Source organism: Triturus cristatus, chromosome 3_2 (genome assembly GCF_964204655.1).
Source record: "Triturus cristatus chromosome 3_2, aTriCri1.1, whole genome shotgun sequence".
NCBI classification, from domain to species: Eukaryota; Metazoa; Chordata; class Amphibia; order Caudata; family Salamandridae; genus Triturus; species Triturus cristatus.
In genome coordinates this window covers 350540825-350563561 of record NC_140584.1, presented here as the reverse complement: position 1 = coordinate 350563561, position 22737 = coordinate 350540825, and the positions used below count along the sequence as shown (strand labels likewise).

At 43.8% G+C, this 22737-nt stretch overlaps 1 protein-coding gene across 1 annotated transcript in view; it reads right to left on the bottom strand.

Annotated features, from left to right (window-relative positions):
• Positions 1-22737, bottom strand: part of MYOM3 (myomesin 3) — a 508088-nt gene that overhangs the window by 130816 nt on the left and 354535 nt on the right. The window contains exons 16-21 of the mRNA XM_085647857.1: positions 11165-11339; positions 10765-10886; positions 9213-9400; positions 4650-4776; positions 4166-4344; positions 2954-3068 (exon numbers count right to left, since the gene is read on the bottom strand). Coding sequence (XP_085503983.1) covers positions 2954-3068; positions 4166-4344; positions 4650-4776; positions 9213-9400; positions 10765-10886; positions 11165-11339 — 906 coding nt within the window. The remainder of the gene's footprint in view (positions 1-2953; positions 3069-4165; positions 4345-4649; positions 4777-9212; positions 9401-10764; positions 10887-11164; positions 11340-22737) is intronic.

The window sequence follows — 22737 nt, the reverse complement described above, 5'->3', positions numbered from 1 at the left end:
ATTTCATAATCTAAAGATTTGAAGGGGTGGAAGGCCTGTGGCAAAGATCGCGCCCTCTATGGGGCTCACTGCCCCCTTCTAACTGTGCTCATTGAATGATGTTACAATCAGGTCTTTGGGTCTTAACCCAGTAATGGCCTGTTGGACAGCTCTGTGAGTTAACGCACTAGCTGCAGAAAAGTGTCTGCACAGGCGGTGGGTTACAGAGCGCAGATATTTCTATCAGAGCTTTGGCGCTTAATCCAGTAAATGTTTAAAATGTCTTACTCCGGAGACAGTGTAAGGGTCTGTAATTACTCCTATTGTAGGGAGAGCTCTGGCAGGGACTGTGGGTGGGGTAGGGGTGCACTGTGCATAGAGATCACTCCTACCACCCTTCCCCCCTGGGTTTGTTTTGCACATTTCGCAGCTTTAATCGATGTGAAATCCCTACGCCCCAGGAAGAGTTGCTTTTTCCACGTTGACCTCTCCTGGAAGTTCGGGTTCTTTAAATACTCCAGGTTAATTTTAGTCCTTCGAGCGGGTTTCTGGATAAAGTTGCCCAGTCTCTCTGGGGACCTGGAGAAGCGGAACCCCCGGGAAGGGGGCGGCAGTGTTTCCCGCAGACAAAGTGTGCGTTTGTCATGCCCCGCTCCCCAGAGGAGGGAGGCTTCGTGCTTTTAGGCCGGGATGGAAAAGTTGGTTTCCCCTCCCCCCCTGCGAAGGCTGGTCTCTGGGACACAGGGGCCGAGAGAGCGATGCCACAGCTGGGAGGCAGGCCTGGCCGGGCAGGGAGGGTTTAAACCCACTCAAAGATGTGGCACTTTCTTTCCATTCAGCAGCCAAGCCGAGCAACCCGGCTCTCACCCACATGCTGTCCCAACGATGCACGTGACAGTGGTTCACACGGCCACCTTTGCATGACCCCCCACACCTAAAGCACCCCACCCGTGTTCCCATGATGCAGTTCTTAATCGTGGGTTTCCTGAACTCTGTTGCTGCTCCAAGGTAGCGTGGGTGGGGTTGTAGGGTGGCTCTTCCGTACTACAGGGGCCTTAAGTAGTGGAGCCACGCACCGATACTGGTGTAGAACAGGCCATGGAGGGGTAAAGGAGCCCAGGGGGCGTGGCTTGTAAGGAGGGCACATGTTCGGCGGTATGACAGGCAATGTGTGGTATGCTATAGTGCAGACTCTTGGGGTGGCCACGTTCTTAGGGCAGGCTTTGTTTTGGGGTACATAGATGCAGACCCCGCGCTATGCAATACAATAGGTGTTGGTTTTGGTATTGTAAATAACAATGCCTTTAAATTTTTTTAAAGGCATTGCCATTTACAATGTCAATAGCTCAAAATAATGTAATTGCCAGACCTATTGCATTGTAAATGCTTGTTCTTCCTTGCTCTGGGGTAAACTTTAATGATAAAAAAATCTTCCGAAATCTCTAAAATTAGTACCGATACCCCCATCTGCAAAACTGGTGTAAATTAAGTACTACATCAATGTATACTGGTATGGCATCAGGCAGCCTACAGCTTCTGCAACTTCTCAGCAGTCCGGTGGACGCTTCCAAAGTGGCATGAAGATTGTGTATAAATTATAATGGAAAGCTGCTTGGATGATTTTATCAGACCTTCCAACTCACACGGAGCCATCTTGTGTCACATAATATCGGCTCCCATCACATGGTTACCAGGTGAGGAGCCGATATCACATGGTGTGCACACAATTGGCAGCAGAGAGCAGGTTTCCAGCTGATTGTTTGGAGGCTCTGTGCAAGCAATGTCAACTACAGGATGTGAAGGCTCCCCAAGACATCAGCGGCAGCCTCAGAATCTTTGTTTTTTTCAGTGTTAGAGCGGGAAGGCGGGAATTGAAAAAGCTTCAGGCTGTGCTCGCGCTGAGACCCGCCCCATACAAGACCTGCCCCCTCCTCACAAGGTGAACATTTTCCACAAGTTGTAAGGTCTGTTTTAGTTACATGGTATTTTAGGCAGGACTTATAAAGAATAAGGCAATTATAATTATTCACAGTAAGGCAAGGCAGGGTCTGGGGCTTGTCTTTTAGCACATTTGGAGACATGTAAAATGATCTTGTTCGATCTTTCAGTTGTTTTTTTTGTTTTTACGATTTTGTGATTGGTGCTTCATTGATTACAGATTACTTGCAACACATCTCCTTTTACTGGCATCTGATTTCAGCATGATTTGTGGGGATATTACATTGGTTGGAATAGGCTAGATGTAGGCATGTTGATCCCTGTGATATCTTTAAATCAGGTGTTGTTTCTTACCTCCATCCGGAAGGGCCAGATAAGCGCCAGATTGTCAGGATAATCAATGGTTATGTTAATTAATTCTATATAGATTAATTGTACGCAAAGCTGCATTACTTGAAAATGCTGAATATCTGGAATGGCTCTGGCGCTATAGGATCCAATTTGGGCACCCCTGCATTAAATTGCAGGTCCCTAACATAAGACATTAGGCCCTCATTACTAGTGGCTCCTACACATTCCTGTTAGTTCCGCACCCTGAGATACAAGTAACTATGGAGGGTGGGAAATAACGGGAGTTATGAGTTTTTGGGGAATAACATGAGGCATGGAATTACCATGCTGATTTCCATATGCTTCCCTAGTAGTCTTCCTACTGACTTTGCTTCCGGTTCTACCACAAAGCCGCAGAAGACACCAGTCCTCTCTGGTCACCATCTACCCCAACCATGCGCCACAACCCCACAACCCTGGTGATTCTGCAGCTAAGGAGTGCTGTAGTGACCCTTAACAATGATTCATTAGCACCATCCGCCTCTGGCTCGGTTATGCTCAATGATATGTTAACAAACACTGCCTGCGGATGAGGAGGAAAAAAGAAGCTATAATGCTTGGGCCAAAAATAACGATGACAATTTTTGAGCAGCAGGTAAACTAAGGGATAATATGTCTGACTACATATACGGTCATGTTTACATACCTGGCCTGGTTACTGGCATCACAGGGTCTGAGGGAACAGATGGTATGCCAACCCCAGCGGAGTTCACTGCACGCACCCGGAAACGATAACACTGTTTTTTATCCAAATTAGACACCTATAGATAGAAATACCGTAGAATCAACCGAAGCGCGTCCATTGTATTCTGTAGTGAAAAAAGGCAGTTACACTGGAGAAATATAGCTCTTCTCTAAACATTATGAGGATATGGTCCCTGAGTGTTTTTATTACTCAGATTCAAACAGTGGCTGCATTTCTCTAAAATCTAAGAGTGGCCATGTATGTGTCCAGACTATTACTGTCTAGACCCAAGTCCCGCCTCCTACTCGTATAGGGCCAGTGACCTATTAAAGACCTTTTAAAGACATACTGAGGACTAACCATTATTGTGGTTGGACTCTTAGGTGCAATAGTCGGATGAAAAAGCACATACCACTTATATAAAGCAGTACTGAGGACCAATCTCCCACCCTGGTCAGGCTTTATCTGCCCCGACATGTTGCATAAAGTATGTTCTCACACCCTATACTAATTGCACCCACATGACAGACAAGTAGGACTCAAATAGTTGTTGAACTCGAACAGGACTGTGTTTAACTAGCACTTCTCATTAACCAAGTTTATTCACCCATAATTGTTAGAAAGCCCTCTAAAGTGTTTGGTAGACAGCCAATAAATACAGCAACCAAAACTGTACTTTCAACCCTGTATGAAACATTTTCAAAGACAGAGTATGAAGTAAAACACACTTTAATGCGAAATACTATATTTTCTTTTTTTTTTAGGGTGACATTTGACATGGAAAGAGTCTACTTAACAGACAGACTTTGCAATATGTGGACATATTTCATACACCAAGAAATTGTGAAGATAACGTAATGCAGTGTAGTTAACAATTAATAAGCAAAACCCCACTGAGCTCAGTGACTTAGGTGTGACACTGGACATGTAGTGAAAGTTTGATTTTCAGCTTACTTGAGCCCAACAATGTAACTGCCTCAGAAAAGAGTATAGATATCAAGAGGGGGTGGGGGGGGAGGGGGGGAAACCCAATCAGCCTATGTATCATTGAAGGGCAAGAGACAATCATTGTGGAAGATGCATGTCAGGTTGTCAACGCGCGTCCTGCACACAGATTGTGACTCCCCATTGACCAATAGTGCACTCTCATTGCTGAATGCTCCTCATACAAACCCTCATGTGGGTGTCAGCTGTTGGCTTCTCATTCACAGTTCTCCATTCATCTGATCCCACCTCGCAGACCTCTATGTGGTAGCCAGTGACTGGACCGGCTCCTGTATACACCGGCGGCTCCCAATGCAGCATGAGGGTACAGTCTCGTACTTCGGTAAATCGCACATCATACGGTGGACCTGTTAGATGTCATAGAACAAGAGAATAACACAGAATGGGTCTGAAAGTGGACTAAACAACATTTGAATATCAACTTGTGCTCTAAAAGAAAACGACAGCAAAGCGCCTTTTGTCTGAGCATCTGTAAGTTGAGAGAGCATAAGGGAAAAGAGACATTTTAACAAAGATTCCTTCAAAGCAGAGAAGTAGCCCAAAGTTCTTCACTTAGGTAACAAAACATAAGGCTCAGCCTAGTGATTGCATGTGGTAATGTGTGATACTAAACAAGATTATGCATCAGTGAGATTTTTGACGTGTTTTGTACCTGGTTGGGGCATCGTCCACTCCTCGCATTTAAATGGCTCGCTCGGTTCGGACATCTCTCCCACACCAGCCTGGTTCATAGCGCGGGCTCGGAACTCGTAGAATTGCCCCTCTGTCAGGTTGCCTACCTTTAAGATTAGAAGAAGCACTCACTTTAAGGTATGCAACACTACAAGCATTTTTCTTTCATTTAGAGTGAACCTAGTCTGAATCTCAAAACAATATTTGTAAAGACCCACCAGGGCCCTTACATTAGTTGCGGGACAGACTGTAATCAATCAATAAATCTAAATCATATAACAATTGTATTTTATTTTAGCCTTCAGGGCCAATTAAGCTGCATCCACAATCACTCCAAGAAGCAAAGCACAATATTGCTTCATATACTAAATTAGGTAATTGATAGCTATTGCACTTTCCAACAACAATATTTCTCTCTGGGAAAACAAGTACCAACATTAATTTCTCTTGACAACAGTCATCACATCTAAATTCTGCATCCTCGTCAACAAATTGGTTGGATAGCTCATTTATTTTCCTGAGACAGTATCTGGTATGTTTTTAACCCAACAATATATCCAGAGAATTGTTAATTGCAATACAAGAGTAGAAATGTTAGAGGGGCTGAAAGAAAAATCGGGGGTGTTATTTACAGTTAGTTAATGGTAGCAGTTCCCCATGTTGTTCCCTTACATGCTAGTGCTTTAAATTATCTCAATAATCATCCAGGGACTTTAATTGCACTTTTAGCTTTCATTAGTTTTAAGGGAAGGTTGTCTGTACCTGTTATTTACCACTGTTTATTAAGATGATGGAAGCTCAACTTTTCAGTTTAGGTTTTTTTGAAAAACATATATTATGGCTGTAGCTGCCCCTGTGTTTTTGCTGAATAAATACCACTGTAGAAAATGAGAAACTGCAAACAGCTTACATTTTCAGGAAGACTATAACATGATGATGTAAGGCTTATCCCTCCAGGTGGTTTAGTGACCAGGTCCAGTAAGAGAATCTCAGATCTTAAACCAGTCGACTTAGACCCTGTCTAATTCCACATACCAAGATGCGAACACAAATGGATAATTATTCTGATTCATGGATATCTGTAAAGTGTGTAGACAAGGTTGTGTGTATCTGTGTATCGGAATGACTTTCTCCATCAGAAACTGTTTTTGCATCATTTTATGCAGATTGAGGGATTGATAACTACTGATCGGTTGGCTGTTTTCCATGGGGATGTTGAATGGATGGTCTGTTTACTTTATATTGGACTGGAAGGTTTGCTCCTCTAGCAACTGAACTAATTTGTGCTAAAATGTAAAAACAGGCCTGGTCAAACACATTTTGGTAGACCCATTTGTCCTACAATTTATGAAACATCTGGTCGGGTCGATAGATTGATTTTATCATCAGAATGGTATCCATCTTCATTGCATGGAGTATCTGGACAGTTTATCACACAATCTGAAAAAAATACGATGGGGATGCAGAAAAAGATGAGCCTTTAACTCATTTACTTCAAGGAAAGCACGTTTAAACTGGTTGCTGCTTCAGATAACGTTTATTTCCTCCCTCAACACAATCAACAGAGCTAGTACCTTTTTGTATCTGTGAATTGCCTAGCAGATTGTAGAACTTAGGTAGGTAATGGGAGAAAAACGAATTGGCAGAGGATCACATGAGGTGGTAATGTGGGTGCTAATTCAGGACTCCTTGGGGCATATCTACAAGCCCCTATTGCCACAGGAAGGTCACTTTTTGTGACATTCCCGTGGCCATAGGAGCCTTGCCTTATGTACAAGGCAGCGTTAAGCCACTTAACGTGGCTTAAGGCTGCCTTGTACATAAGGCGCCCTTTCACGCTATGTTTACTGTGAAAGGGGCTTGCAGTGGGTGTTGCGGTGGGCGTGCCACTGCAACACCCATTCTGTTTGACGCCTCCCCCTATGTACAAGGGTGGCGTACATAAGAGGCAGCGCCAAAATTAAGACCAGGAAAATCCTGGTCTTAAGTTGGCGAAACAAGGAGAAGTGCATTATTTCTCCTCGGTTTTGCTCTTTCCATGTGTGCTGCCTTGTGCAGCACACATGGAAAAAGCAAAATGCCATGGTTTGTTCATGTACAGGAAGGTGCCCCTTCCTGTACATAAATAAACCTTTTTCAAAATGCCATTTTGTAACTTTCATGTGTGCTGCATGAAGCAGCACAGATGAAAGTTCCAAAATGGCATTTTAGGATTGTTTATGTGCAGGAAGGGACACCTCCCTACACATAACCAATCCTCCCCTACACACAGACACCCTTGCACTCTGGTGCAAGGGTGCCTGCGTTGGCGCTAAGTTGTTAAACTTAGTGCCATCGCAAGGGAAACGCAAGGCTGCACCGCATTCTTGTAAATATGGTGCAGCCTTGCGTTTCCGAAGTGGCGGAGCCTGTCGTTAAGCCCAGGATGCTAACAACACGCTCCGCCACTTAATTGTACATATCCCCTCTTGTTCTAAATCCTGAAACTCTGGAAATCTGGAACTTAGCCTTTAAACGTCATCTTTTCCCAGAGCCATCACTACATAGTATTAAAGTTGCCAGTGAATGTGGTGCCACAGTCAGCAACATAACTAAGTATGTGCTACTTTGCCTACAACAAATGTATACTTAGCTGTGCCTACAGACTCCTTCTTTAATCGCAAATCAAAACAAACAATATGAAATATTTCCGAAAGTGACCAAGTTCTAGTCCCAGTAGTTGCGAAGCGAAGCATTTTCTATACACTTTACTGAAATCTATGAAGCAGAGTAACTATCCCTTTTTGTTCGCATCTTGGCGGCTAGCCTCGTGGTTGCCAGTGCAGACTACAACAAAGCAAGTAGCCTTTTATTTCTTTTCATTTCCTGCAAATGCATTTTTCCAATCAGAGTCAAGGCTACAATATAACCATTGTATACAGATGTCTACAGCAGGGCACCAGATTGCAACAAATGCCTATAGAAATAGCCTTGATGTACAGGGAAATCCCAAATGGTAAAATACCATTTTGTAGGGGCTATGACATTTTTTACACCCCAGTTGTCTTCCCGATACACTGCTGGAGCTTGATCATAAAATTGCTCATACGAAAGTTCATGAAATAGGAAACATTGGGGCATATTAGCAAGGGCTGGCGATATAATTATCGCCGCTTTAGCGTCCGTTTTTGGGCGAAAAGTGGCGATAATTATATCGCAATATCATCAAGGACACGCTAGCGTGTGTTTCCTTGATGTAGAGCCCGTTTTTTCACAGCCTCGCCTCGCTAATGAGATGCAAAAGAGGCGTGGCTGTGAAAACAACACGTTAATATTGTGAAGGCAGCTTCGCGATATTAACAAGGAGGTGCAGCGATAAAAAAAATCGCGCTACCTCAGCCTTAACTCAGGAATTTAACACCTGTTAAATTCCTGACTAAGGCATACTTTTAATGGGATATGGATTATGCTGATAGTACCACAGGGTCCTATCAGCAATGTTATCGCTGTTTTCAATGGAACATTGCTGGAAAACCAGCGATGTTCCATTGAAAACACCGCTATCGCTGAAATATTATCGCCATAGCGCTATGCGTTGTAAATATAGCGTTATCATGGCGATAATATTCAGCGATAGCTGGCGATAATTTTTCTATCGCTATGAACGGCCAGCGATAATTATCGCTGGCGCTTGATAATATGCCCCATAGTTTTCAATGAAGGATCAATAAAATCCAGAGGTAACAACAGATCAGTGATCAAAGTAGACTTTAGAAATTTTTTACTAAAGAAATCTAGGGGCATATTATCAAGAAACGGCGTTAAAATTATCGCCGCTTTAGCGGCAGAAAACTGCAGCTAAAGCGGCGATAATGGGCTTGATAATATGCCCTTGAGAATTCCCATAGAAGCCCATGTTCTGGTGTCAACATGGGCTTCTATGGGAATTCTCATAGGCATATTATCAAGCCCATTATCGCCGCTTTAGCTGCAGTTTTCTGTCGCTAAAGCGGCGATAATTTTAACGCCGTGCTTGATAATATGCCCCTTACTGTAAATATCGAGTGGAGATGAGGTAAGAGCTCTCGCAATTATCTCCTCCCTTTAACAAGGTCAAGGAACCTGAAATAATGCAAAGCTCTAGGCACAGCTGAGATGCAGACAAGAGAGGGTATTGAAATATCTTTGGAGAATACTCCACCATTAACCTTTCAGCTCTCCTAACCAAGTAGCATGTATTTTTGTTTGCGAGATTTCTGTTTATCTGCTAACTCTACACCATCATCCGGCAAATCACTCAAATGAAGATAGAAAAAGATTCGACACAAGTGCTCCCCGGAATGAGGCTATCACGTGACTCCTCTCCACCAATGGTCAAAGAATCTCAGAGATAACTCATACCTCTAAGGAGAAAGGTAGGGCACGTTCCAAATTTAGAAAGAAAATCAAGTTGGATCCCTGTCTTTTTTATGTGAACCTTTACTTGGTTTTGACTTACTAAAGCATTTTATGATGCTGAACTGGCAAAGTAGCTCTAACAGACAGATCGAGCAGACGTTAGTACCTTGCAAACTCGTTCAGGAATAGCCTTGGAGTTGACACTCTCCCAGTCGTCCTCACATGTGTCGTGCTGATCCAAAAAGTAGCCCAAAATGTTCTTTCCAGCTCTGAACTTTGGGGCTTTCCATCCAATAACCATCTCATTCTTCCCACAGCTAAGAAGAGCGAAATCATAGGGAGCGGAAGGGCAATCTGCAGCGAAGAGAACACAACTACATATATATTTGTATATACACACACGGAGTTTTAAACAGGAAACAGTCTCAACACACACCTTGGTAGCTTTTGGTAATTGCAAAACGAGAGTACTTATTTCAGCCATTTTTTCAAATAAATTAATTTACTTTTTTGAAAATTTAATCTTTTGGTTCAGTTTGTAATACCAAAACCCTGAGAGATGTGTTTTTGTTTGCACTTGTGATACTTCACCACGAATCGTGCAATTGTGAGGCAATCACTTCATTTTCCTGCATTTGAAATTGGAAAAACATGCCATTTTCAACTGAAATATTGATAAAAAATATGGTTGTAATGTAAATAACGTGTTAGGTGTTGTATACTCTTTTCTATATGCTGATCTCAAACGGACACACATCAAGTTGTTCTGTAGAAAGCACCTGGGGGCATATTATCAAGAATCGACGTTAAAATTATAGCCGCTTTAGCGGCAGAAAACTGCCGCTATAGCGGCGATAATGGGCTTGATAATATGCCCTTGAGAATTCACATAGAAGCCCATGTTCTGGTGTCAACATGGGCTTCTATTGGAATTCTCTGCGGCATATTATCAAGACCATTATCGCCGCTTTAGCGGCAGTTTTCTGCCGCTAAAGCGGCGATAATTTTAACGCTGTGCTTGATAATATGCCCCGTAGTGTTTGAGTTGCAGCAATACAAATGTCAGCTGTAAAATATTTGACTGCTTCTAGGAGCTAAGTCTGCACTATATCAAGCGCCTAAAACTCAAATAAAAATAACTAAGGGGCATATTATCAAGCACGGCGTTAAACTTATCGCCGCTTTAGCAGCAGAAAACTGCCGCTAAAGCGGCGATAATGGGCTTGATAATATGCCGCAGAGAATTCCAATAGAAGCCCATGTTGACACCAGAACATGGGCTTCTATGGGAATTCTCCAGGGCATATTATCAAGCCCATTATCGCTGATTTAGCGACAGTTTTCTGCCGCTAAAGCGGCGATAATTTTAATGCCGTTTCTTGATAATATGCCCCTTAGTTTTCCATATCAGTGTTCTTTATCCACTGTTGGGCACTTTTTTCTTTTTATTGCTTCTCATTCTTACCATATAGTCTTACTTTTCCCGTCAACTAAGAAAACCAATCTGTCATGATGCAAAGGTGACTTTTTATTCCCTGTGTGAATGCTTTAAAATATAGCAAACACTCACTATTTCACTCAACGTACAAAAATAAGTGTTTTCTTCCCTTATGATTTTTCATCAATCCCTACCTCGTTTTCTCAGAAACAAAAACCTGAAAATTCAAGCGGATGAATTGCAACATTGAAATTCTGCCTCGCTGAGGTAGGGAACTTACATATAGCCTCATTGACGTTAAGCGGCGTGGACCCTGGGGAAGCAGTGCTCAGTCCTGCTTCATTGACAGATTTCACGCAAAACTCATATTCCTTTCCTGTCTGGAGGCCAGGGACTGAAAACCTGAAAGAAACAGGCATGCCTTAATGTCACTTGTTAATGTTACTTAAAATAAAAAGCATTGCCTAACCACACACAATATCAATGTAGCAATCATAATGCTATATGCCCTTCAATTTGTGAAAGGGATCAGGGAGGAAATGTGCCCCCTATTAGATCCCTCTAAATATATCGAATTTAGAAGTAAAGCAAAATTTTTAAAGATCTTGTTTACATCTTCCTATTAAGATGTTTATTTCTCCGATTATTTACATATTTCGCATTTCATTCTTGGTGCTTACTTGTTATTCTTCACTGGTTTGTTGTTGACCGTTTGCCACTCTGTGTCTCCAAGCTGCCGACTATACACATAATAACCAATAAGTTTTTCATCATCCTTTGACTTATCCCAGTGGAGGTCAACAGAGGTCTTTGAGTCTCTGTAAGCGATGACATTGTCTGGAGGGGCTGGTTTCGCTGCAAAAGAAATCCGTTTTTTATGATTTTGGATATAAATGTTACCAAATAAATTTTATGCATTACATTAAGTTCTAACAAACCTCAAATTAAGAAAAATGAACTGAAAGAGGAGACTTTAATACACCGAACGCTTGGAGCCTAATTACAATTTGGGGAAGCAAATTAACAGCATGGAATTCCGCTACACCAGTGCTTAATTTGGCCCGGGGCTTTCCGGTGCTAAGCACCGGCACTTAATTGGATTCCGGTGCTCAGCACCGGCACCTAATTGTCAACAACATATTTAGAACAGTTCACCACATGGTGGCGCTGCTCATCTAATTTAGATATGAGCAGAACAGCAGTCGTTTAGGAATACAGTATACATTAAGAATGCTAATACCTACCTCCCCAGCCATTCCTTTATCTTTGGGAGCCTGGAATAATCTGAACTGTCGCATTTATATGCGAGAGAGGTGGTTAGTAGTTGTTTTGGCAACGACGACAAGGGCGATTGGTGGGGCAAGCTGCAGTGGCCTCCTTGTCAGAGCCCTGGCACTTAATATTTTACAAATTAAGCACACAAGTGGACTAGATTCCTGCACCTGGTTTTCTAGGTTCCGGGGATATTAGGCCTGATTACACAAGCAGGAAAAATGTCTGATAAAATCCTTTGCAGCTGTGGCTGAAACAACAACCGAGGCTCTGTCCATTTTGAAGTTTGTTTTTCAGCTCGAGGGAGAAGACATGCCGAAATTTAACATGGTGTTAGAAATGGGGTTTCTGGTTGCTTAGGGTATGCACCTAAGCCTGGCAGAACCCACCACTCTAGTCAGGGCATGTAAGTTACACACCAAAGATAACCTGTGCTCACCCCCGGTAGCTTGGCACAGAGCAGTCAGGATTATCCCCAGAGGCAATGTGTAAAGCGTTTGCGCAACACACACACCAGTGCACAATGAATACACCACAAAAGAGACTCCACCCCAGGTTACATAAAAATATCCTTTGTATTGCACAAAAATCTCTTTAGACCATAATCACATAGATCACTTTGCCACTAGGCAATCATCATCATAATGCATACATCATCAATCACTTTGCCAACTAGGCAATTGCCATGAAATCACAGGTAGTGCACTGCAGTAAATCACTCTAGGGTGCACACATCACAAACATCATGTCAACATTATACATAACACTATCACTGTGCACATAATGCAACGTCTGAGGTAATGCCTGTTATCCTGATAAAGGCATCAAACAACAAACATCATAAATCAGGGCACAAAATGCTGCAGGTAGGCCAGGAAGAGAAAACACATAGGTTGCACACATCACCCAACCCCACTGCATAAATCATCAAATATCACCATGAGTACCTAGACCTCTGAGTACCACAGTAAACATATAGGGTAAGTCACCTACAAGTGCAGATATCATCCAGACACAGAGCACTACGCTTCCATTATAGGTTATCCAGAGTTTACAGTAGGCCTGTTGGGATAAAAGCACAAGGAAATTCTAGGCCATAGACCAAATGTCCCCAATGGGTGGATATACTCATGCGGTCTCTCTCCTCCTCAGGCCTCTGGGCGGCAAGTGTCCTGCTCCGTCTGCCAGGGACTCCTCTTCGGCAGTGCTAGCTGGCTGGGCCGCCGTGGATGACGCTGCGTGCTCAGCGGCCTCTAGGGGTGTTGCTGGGCGACGCCGGGACTCTGGTCGGTGCTAGTTTCTTAGCCACGCACCCTCCCTTCGCGCTGGTCTTGCTGACGAGCAACCACACTGGCAGGTAAGATCCTCCTTGGCTCTTAACACAAAGGGGTAGGGGCTCAGCCCATATCTTTAAGTGGGATGACCGCTCAGAACTAGGATAATCTGGGGCCTTGTTTCTAGAAGGTGGGAGAAGGTTCCAGCAAGATCTGGTCAGTCCCAGTAGTTTCCCTCCACCCTTATCTTGGCTCCAGACATCAGTAGGGGGTACACAAGACCTTTGTGTGAGTGCAGGACACAACCTATACAAATGTAATGTGCCAACGCCTCTCACACTCCCAGCCCAGGAAGACCATTCAACATGCAGATGCAACCCTGTTACACCCAGCTCTCCCTGTGTGATAGCTGTCTGGAAAGTATGCACACGATGAGCTGTCACTCCGCCCTAGACATGGATTGGAGTTAGGCAGCAAAGCACATACAGTAATAAGCACAGAGAAATGCTCACTTTCAACTCATTTATTATCTCACTTTCTAAAAGTGGCATTTCTAAAATAGTAATAAAAAATCCACCAACACCAGTAAGCGTGATTTTTACTACTATTCCAAACACACCAAACATGGCAGTGCTACTCCCTTCAGATCAGAAATTACCACTGAAAAACGTATCAGGGAATTCCCAATGCAAACCTATGAGAGGAGCAGGCATCACAGCAGTGAGAAACCAAATAGGCGGTATGTTAGTACCAGGACATGCCACACAGCTAAGGAACGCATCCTACTTTACCTACGCAGCACCCTGCCCATAGGGCTAGCTAGGGCCTACATTTGGGGTGACTTATATGTAGTAAAAGGGGAGTTTCAGATGTGGCAACCACTTTAAAGCCACATAACTGCTGCAGTAAACTGTGCAGGCAGGACCTGAAGTGGCTGGGGCCTGAGACAGGTTTGAAAGGCTACTTCTGTGGGTGGCACAAGTAGCGCTGCAGGCCCACTAGTAGCATCTAATTTACAGGCCCTGAGTATATGGGATACCACTGTACAAGGGACTTACGGCTAAATTAAATCTGCCAAACAGGTGTAGACCAATCTTACCAAGTTTACAAGAGAGAGCACATGCACTTTATCACTGATTAGGAGTGGTAAAGTGCCCAGATTCATAAAACCAACTAAAACAGGTCATAAAAATGCAGGAGGAAGGCAAACAGTTCTGAAATAACCATGCAAAAAGGGCCAGGTCCAACACAGGGGAAATATGTACGTTATTTACTTTACCATGCAGATTTTGGTGCATTAGACATAAACATCTGCATGCTGTACCCCACAAACTTTTAATAGGTTCTCTTTATCACACAGTAATTCCACGTCAATGAATAATGCGTAATTATCAACATTAATCCAATTACGCCAGCGTAATTAGAATTCTGCCCCGGCCTAGATAAGGGAGGGCTAGTGATCAGTTTAGGGAGGGACACACACCCACTCACAAATGAATAAGCCCTTTCCTATTCTCAAACTGAATTTCTAAAGTCATCACACCCTAAAACGACTAGTAATATACTCAGAGCTGGAGAAAGTCCAGCACCACACATGGTGATTCACAACTAATGCACCACCCTCACATAAAAAATAATGGAGATAGGAGCTTTAAATGAAACTGAATTAGAAATAATGTTATATAAATTCATTTATTTAAACGTTAAAAAAATATGTATACATTTATTTTAATGTTGGAAAAATGTAATCATAAATATTTGGAAAGAAATATTTCAGTAATCTTCTTCAATTAAAAAATAAATGTAATTGTTTGTAAAAAAAAAATTCAATTAATTTAACTGTATACCTAACTGTGAGCCTCTTTAATTACATCATAAATAAATATAAATATTTTAGTTGAGGATGGCATTGTTTTTTCAATAAATCCTTAAAAAATATGCTTACTTTAATTAAATTGTTAATCTAAAATTTAGTTAATAGTGCCGTGGTATTTTTTCCCCACTAATTTTATAATTATTCTACATTTATAAAATAATTGTACATAATATTTAATGTATAAATATTTTGAATATTTTTTAAAACTTGAATTACCTTTTACAATCGCTTGTAGTTACCATATGGAGCTCCCTGCCCAAACTGTGGAGGTCTCAGCTAAATGTGCAGAAATCAAATACTGTTGTAAAGTTATAACTTTACAGTGATAGATTTATGTTTTACTGGCTGGTTCACGGAGTATGGGCATGTAAGGCTACACTTTTGAGTAACTTTACACTCGTAATTAGTGAATAGTCAAAAGTAGTAAAGTTATTCAAAATTGTAAGAATAAACGTACACATATAGTTTCATTCACTAGCTAGCGTTTTGGCAGAAGTGGGAAAAAGACTTCATGCTCCTCTTCATGTGTTCTCTTGTTTATCATGTGATTTAATTTATTTTAAACATGCCTAGACAATCGTGTTACATAAAGTGAGCACTGCAAGTGCTATGTTAAAACAGAGTCTCTCCTACAGTTTTGGGTATACTATTGACTTAAATATTTGGAGTGCTGGAGCCACGCTATTTTATCACCTATGACATTAGGTTGACATAGGTGATTGACATAGGAACTTTAAAGGCATGTGCTGCTTTATACTTGAAATGTAGAAGCATTTGTTGGCATATCAAAACATTACATAACTTATTAACATACCCTACAAAACAGTGAAGCAAGAACACAACACCGCAACCACAATGCCACACAACAATATCACGTTGCAATAATGAGTCACAGAAACACAGCAGCCAAAAAACAACAGAACACATCAGCAACACAACAAAATGCCACATAACAAATATGAAGTGACATTCTTGTCACATATTACCGGCACCAAAATCCTGCTTTCATGATATGGTGGTAAAAGGTGTTTGCAGCAAGCATTACCTTAACTTACAACCAAGGACATGAAAAAGTGCCAAATATTTTAATTCTGCATCTTTTTTGTAGATGTCAAATATTTTGTTTATTTTCAGTTTGACTCAATGAGATGTGAAGGCAACCATAATCTATTCCCTTGCTGAACTTCTGATTTTGCACCCTACCACCTGCTAGCTGCATTCTAAGGAATCACAGTTTGCACCCACAACATTTATGTACGGTCTAGCGAAGTCATACATGTTAAGGATTAAGGGCCTTTTTCTAGAGTTTGGCAGATGGGATACTCCATCATGAAATGTTGCTGATCACCTGTCTGCCTAATTACAGCCTATTGCACTTGCAATATAACAGGCATGTCATCCATCAGGTTTTGATAGACTATCCTGTCTGCCAAGCTCTAATTAAGACCCTAAATTCTTTATAACATTTTAATTATTCAGTTATTCGGATGTAGTAGGGAGAATTATACGAAGCTTCACTAATTTCAGAGTATTTTCTATTTTTGATTTTTGGTGATACCTGACTCCATATCTTAGCTGCATTGAATGCAAACAATTGAACTGTGGTTTACACCCATTTGATCTTAAGTACCCTCAGACATTGGTAATTGCTTTATCGCCATTGTCTACTAGGGATAAACAATGCTACTTGTTTTCAGACATTGTGGTGCATTTCTAAATCCTCACTTGTATGGTATCATAAGACAGTACTAGATCGTTCACTAGGAGACAAAAAAGATATTGCAACACTTAACACAAATTATTCGTGGCACAACAGCCATTTATGGGCAACAGCTGTACTCTGGTTTTCTTTACAAAATAGTGGCATTATAGAACATTGTGCAGTTATGAAATAAAATGTAAATCCACTGTTGCCCTTGTAATGGCAATGTTGTGAAACATAGACACACCTATCTTGATAACCTCACATGGCAACTTTGGTTCATCATGATCAAACTGACAGGTTCTTCCATGGATAGTGACAAATCTAATAATAATCTCTTGAATTTTACCTCTTTTGTAGTTGGTATCACAATATAATGGATTTCGATCACAGTGGTAAAAATTTTGCAATTTGTTCTAATTTCATTATCTAGTACACAGCATAAGCTCCTTATTATTGTCATTTACGCGTCACCAGTTGATTAGTGTTTAATTTTCTCTACTTGTAAGAATTGTAGATAGCCCTTATGTGTCCATGCTAAGAATTCAGTGAACACCAGAGAAAGTTGAATCTTACCTGCGTTCAGTGGGATTGATAGAAAGATTGTAAATTGTTCACTGTTTTGTAAAGTATATTTAGAACTATATATAGAAATACCTTAGTACATGATGAAGTGGAATCAAACTATACATAAGTTATCGATGATAAGATAAGAAGCAGTACTACTTGGAAGTTTAATACCTGCACTTTAGTTCACAGTGCAATGTTTCATAGAACTCTGTTTTCCATCTCTGATGCACACAACAGTGAAAGCTAGAAGGAAAGTCTTTATCCCTGTGTCTTTGAGGTTTTCTATTTGAAGGCACAGTCTAGCAGCAAAGCCTTAGTATGTGTTACACTTTGAAGTATTCCTACTAATTGTGCACAACATAGAATGTTATAATAACCCTTTTAGGAAAGTTCTATGACTTTGCAATGTCTTACTCAGCAAATAATGAAAACCTAAATGATTGTGCATTAATTTTAAAATGTTTTGAAAGCGAGTTTAAAAGATCAGCTCCAGGCCATACTAAACTTCAACCTTTCATTTCTACTCTGTTTTGTCATATCTTCAGGGATGTAAATTGTTTAAATAAGAATGACAAATTCAATAAGTGCAGACAGGTGATACTGAACAGTGAAGACATGAAGGTTCTGTATTTATGGTATATGTTTGTCTGTGATCTTCAAACATGCAATGTATGCAACATACTTGTGCTAAGTTTTCCACATTTTAAAGGAAATAGAGATTTATATCAAGACACAAATGGCATGTACGGAATAGCAATCATTCTGGATGACTTTTATTATCCTTTCGACAAAGCCTTGAACCTTCCTTCACAAATTCTGGAGTTGTGCCTCCAAACTAGTGATCCCCAATTCTTCCTAACCATAAAGTTGCATTTAACCTATTTGAACGTATGCTGAATAATAGATTCAGGGCAGAAAATACTAGGCCACCCTTGGATACCCCAACAAGGTTTACATTACATACTTAAAGTAGCCGCCAGGGGCGGCTCCTCTGCTAAGGCGGAAGAGCGGCACCCCACTGCTCTTAGAGCAGTGAAAAAAGGAACAAATCAAATGACAATAACATTGTTATTATCATTTTATTTTTCGTAGCTATGGGGCTGGGTTAGGGTGGGATGGGGCTGGTATCACAGCCAGGGAGGAGGAGTGGTTTGTGCACAATAAGTGGGTATGGCGGTTTGGCCGGCCGTCTAGGGCTGGCCAAACAGTCATGCCCACTTAGCATGTTCTCCACCAGGCTGTAATATGCAGTCTGGGTGGAAACATGCACAGGCTCCCAGTCCCCTTCTGAGCGCCGAACCACGGCACTCTGACCAATCACAATGCTGCTAAGAGCAGTGTTGTGATTGGCTTAGGAGGCCTCTGTGCTTCCTGCTTCTGGGACTTTGCAGGAAGAGAGTAATGACGGAGGAGAGAGAACGCGGTTGTGAGGAGGTGAGTGGTTTTTTTTAATATTTAGATTTTGTACCCCCTTTTTGTCACCCCCCAACCGCGTCATCCCCGTTCCCTGCCAGTCGCCACTGGTAGCCGCATTATTTTCTTTTTAAACACTGCTAGTTGGGATAAAATATTAGCTTTAGTCATAGATCTTTGTACAAACCTTCTCTTGCAAGCAAAGTCTGTCGGGTCATCCAGTTGGCCCAGAGGAGGCACGGAACAAAGAGCCAGCTGTTTAGCAGCCACAAATGGAGAATTGGGCCATATGCAACTGCTAAATAGCCTTTTGACATGTACTAACCCTTTTTTGTGAGTTAGTAACCTATTACTGAATCTCAAATAGTGTTTGCGAGCCAGTATTAAGAAGGGGTGTGTTAAGGTCTCCCTTTCCTAATAGCGAGTCGCAGGGGCTGTATGAATGAATCAATCAGGCGTTTGTTAAGCGCTACTACTCACCCGTGAGGGTCTGAAGGCGCTAGGCGCTAGGGGTGGGGGGATGCAGGTTCAAGTCCATCAAGGATGGGGTCTGTCGAAGAGCCAGGTTTTGAGGTTTCTTGTGAAGATGGGATGCCGTGTTGTCTGTCTGAGGTGGAGCGGAAGGTCGTTCCAGGCCTTGGCCGCAAGGAAGAAGGAACGGCCTCCCGTTCTGGATTTTCTGGTGCGAGGGACCACGACGTAAGAAAGCTGGGCTGATCGTAGGGTCTTTTATGGAATTTGAGTTTGCTGTTCAGGTATACTGGTCCGGTGTCGTGGAGGGCCTTGTGTACGTGGGTGAGTATCTTGAAGGTGACTCTAGCCTCGATGGGGAGCAGTGGAGTGTGCGCAGGTGCTGGGAGATGTGGCAGTGTCTTGGCAGGTTGAGGACAAATCTTGCGGCGGTGTTCTGGATGTTCTGTAGCTTGCGGGTGAGGTTTGTGTTTATTCCGGCGCAGAGTGCGTTGCCGTAGTCGAGTCGGCTGGTGACCAGGGCGTGAGTGACGGTCTTTCTGTGTTCGAGGGGAATCCATTTGAAGGTCTTGCGTAGGAGGCGGAGAGTGTGGAAGGAGGAGGACAAGACGGAGTTGATCTTGTGGTCCATTTTGACCTCGGAGTCCAAGATGATTCCTAGGTTGCGTGCATGGTCCGTGGGGGTGGGTTTCCGATGGCAGGGGGACCCCAGGTGTCGTTCCAGGCATCAGGGTTTGGGCCCGTGATGAGTATTCCGTCTTGTTGGTGTTTAGTTGTAAGCAGCTGTTTTTCATCCATTTGGCGACAGCTTCTATGCATTCTCGAAAGTTGGGACTGGCGATGTTGGGTTTGTTGGATACGGAGAGGATGAGTTGGGTGTCGTCTGCGTATGATGCAATGTTGAGTCCGGAGGTTCTGACGATGGGGGTGAGTGGAGACATGTAGACGTTGAAGAGCCTGGGGCTGAGGGTGGACCCCTGAGGGACTCTGCAGGTGTTTGGTGTAGTGTCTGAGAGGAAAGGGGGAAGTCTGACCCACTGCGTTCTGCCGGAGAGGAAGGAGCAGATCCAGTCGAGGGATCCCTGTGTCATGGAGTCTGCGTATTAGGGTGCGGTGGGAGACTGTGTTGAATGCCACTGAGAGGTCGAGGAGGATGAGGGCTACTGTTTCTCCTTTGTCCAGTAGGGTGCGGATGTCGTCTGTTGAGGTGAGGAGGGCGGTTTCCGTACTGTTGTTTTTTCTGAAGCCAGATTGGGAGGAGTCGAGGATGTTGTGCTCTTCGATGAATGTGGCGAGTTGGCTGTTGATGGCTTTCTCGATGACTTTCGCTGGAAACGGGAGCAGGGAGATAGGTCTGTAGTTTTTAAGGTTGGTGGGGTCCGCCAAGGGTGTCTTCAGGAGGGGGTTGACCTCGGCGTGTTTCCAGTTGTCGGGGAACGAGGCGGTCGCCAGGGAGCGGTTGATGGTGTGGCAGAACAAGGGTGAGATTGTGTTGGTGGCTCTGTTGAAGATGTGGTGGGGGCAGGGGTCCGTGGGGGCCCCGGATTGGATTGACTTCATTGTCTTCAGTGTGTCTTCGGTGGTGAGGGCTGTCCAGTTGTCAATAGCTGGCTTCAGGGTGTCGGGATGGTTGGTGGGAGTTCAGTGTGTTGGTTGTCTCCATTGAAGTTGTCGTAGATGCTCTTGATTTTGTGGTGAAAGAAGGTGCTGAGTTTGTCGCAGAGGTCTTGTGAGGGAGGGATGTCAGTAGACTTGCTGGTGGGTTCTTTCTTTGCCGTTGTGTGCGTGTGTGGATATTCTGTCTTCAATCGCTTTTTTCCTCGTTATTCTGATGAGTTGGTGGTGAGCGTTGGTGGCGGCTCTGAAGTTGTTGTGTGCTTCTGTGGATTTGGTGTTCCTCCAGTCCATTTTGAGGCAGCGGCAGGTGCGTCTGGACTCTCAAAGTTTGGTGGTAGACCATCTGGCTTTCTTGGAGTGGGTGTTGTTGTTTTTCTTGAGGGGGGCTATGGTGTTGGCGCAGTTGGAGATCCATCTGTGCAGGGTTTGGGCTGCGGTGTTGTGGTTGTTGTTTTCTGCGATGGTTGGGGTGGAGTTGCTGAGTGAGGAGGTGAGCTGGTCATCGTGATTCTGGTCCAGTTTCTTCATGGGAGCAGGTGCTGGTGTGTGTGGATGGTGGGTGTTCTGAAGTTGAAGTGGTCGCATTGGTGGTCAGTCCATGGGAATTTGGTGGTGTGGCTGAAGGTGATGGAGTTTCCTGTTGTGAAGAGGGGGTCGAGGGTGTGTCCTGCTGAGTGCGTGGGTTCGGTCACGTTGTGGTGGAGTCCAATATTGTGGAGGTTGTCCAGGAGGGATGTGGTATCGGGGTTCAGTTGGTTGTCGAGGTGGAAGTTGAGGTCTCCCAGCAGGGTGTAGTTGGTGGATGCGATGGCATGCGGGGAGATGATGTCCGTGATGGAGTTGGTGAATGGTCCGTGTGGTCCAGGGGGTCGGTAGATGAGGGTTCCTTGGAGGGTGGTGGTGGGGCTGGTCAGTATCTTGAATTGTAGGTGTTCCATCATGTCTGTGGGCTCGTTGGGGAGTTTGCTCAGATGGAGGGTGGATTTGTGGACAATGGCGATTCCTCCTCCCGGGCGGGTGTGGCGGTCCTTCCTGGAGATCTTGTATCCTTGGGGATTGGCGATGGCGATGTCCGGTCCCGAGGTGGGTTGGTCCAGGTTTCGATGAGGAATGCTACATCCGGGGTGGTGTTGTCGAGGAGGTCCCAGATTTTGGTGGCGTGTTTGAGGAGGGATCGGACCTTGAGGAGGATGCATTGCAGGGTCTTCGGTTCGGGTGTGTTCTTGCGGTCGGTTTGTGCCAAGTTCCCGGTGGTGCTGTAGGTGTGCCGGCAGCGGTGACAGCTGAAGGGTCTGTGGGTGTCAGCCAATGAGGCTAGCTTGCAGTTGTTGTTATGGACTGGGTTGAGTGCATGAAGTGCTGCTGGGTTGTAGCGTTGGCAATGCGGAGGCCAAGGGTTCCTGGCGCTGGTCGCTGTCGGGTCGCAAAACGAGCGCAGATGGGCTTGCCTTTGGCGCACCAGCGGCGCGGCCGCAATTAAGTAGGAGTCGGGCAGGGCTGGACAGCTGGGAGGCGGGAGCAGGGAGGGGAGCTGGATTGGGCCGGTCGCACTGGTCGAGCTTGGGGGGAGGGGCCACGGGGGCAGCAGCGGCGGGGAAAGGTAAAGGGATGAAATAGGAAATAAAGAAAAAGGGAAAATAAGCAGAAATAAAGCAGAAAAATGCAGAAATGCAGAAAAGTGCAGAAAGGTGAAAAATAAAAGCGGGTAGAAAAACTAGTGAAAACGAGTGAAAAAGTGGAGCGAGAGGAAGGAGACAGAGGTCCACTGGACCACCAGGGATGAGGCGCAGGGAAACCTGCGGGTGGAGGAGGGCCTCGATCACCAACACTCGAGAGTGATGGGGCAGGCCTCACTTAATGGTGGAGCTGCGAGGGTGGGGGAGCAAATTCACTGACACTGAGTCAGTGGCCTTGCTCCATGTTTTGCAACCAGAATGCGGTTGCGAAATATTGGCAGTTTACTACCAAATTCAAGTTGGTGGTAACCCATTCGTAAATGAGAAGGGGTCCTGAAGGGACCCTTTCCCCTCTGCAAATGTGGGTACAAACATTTTTTAA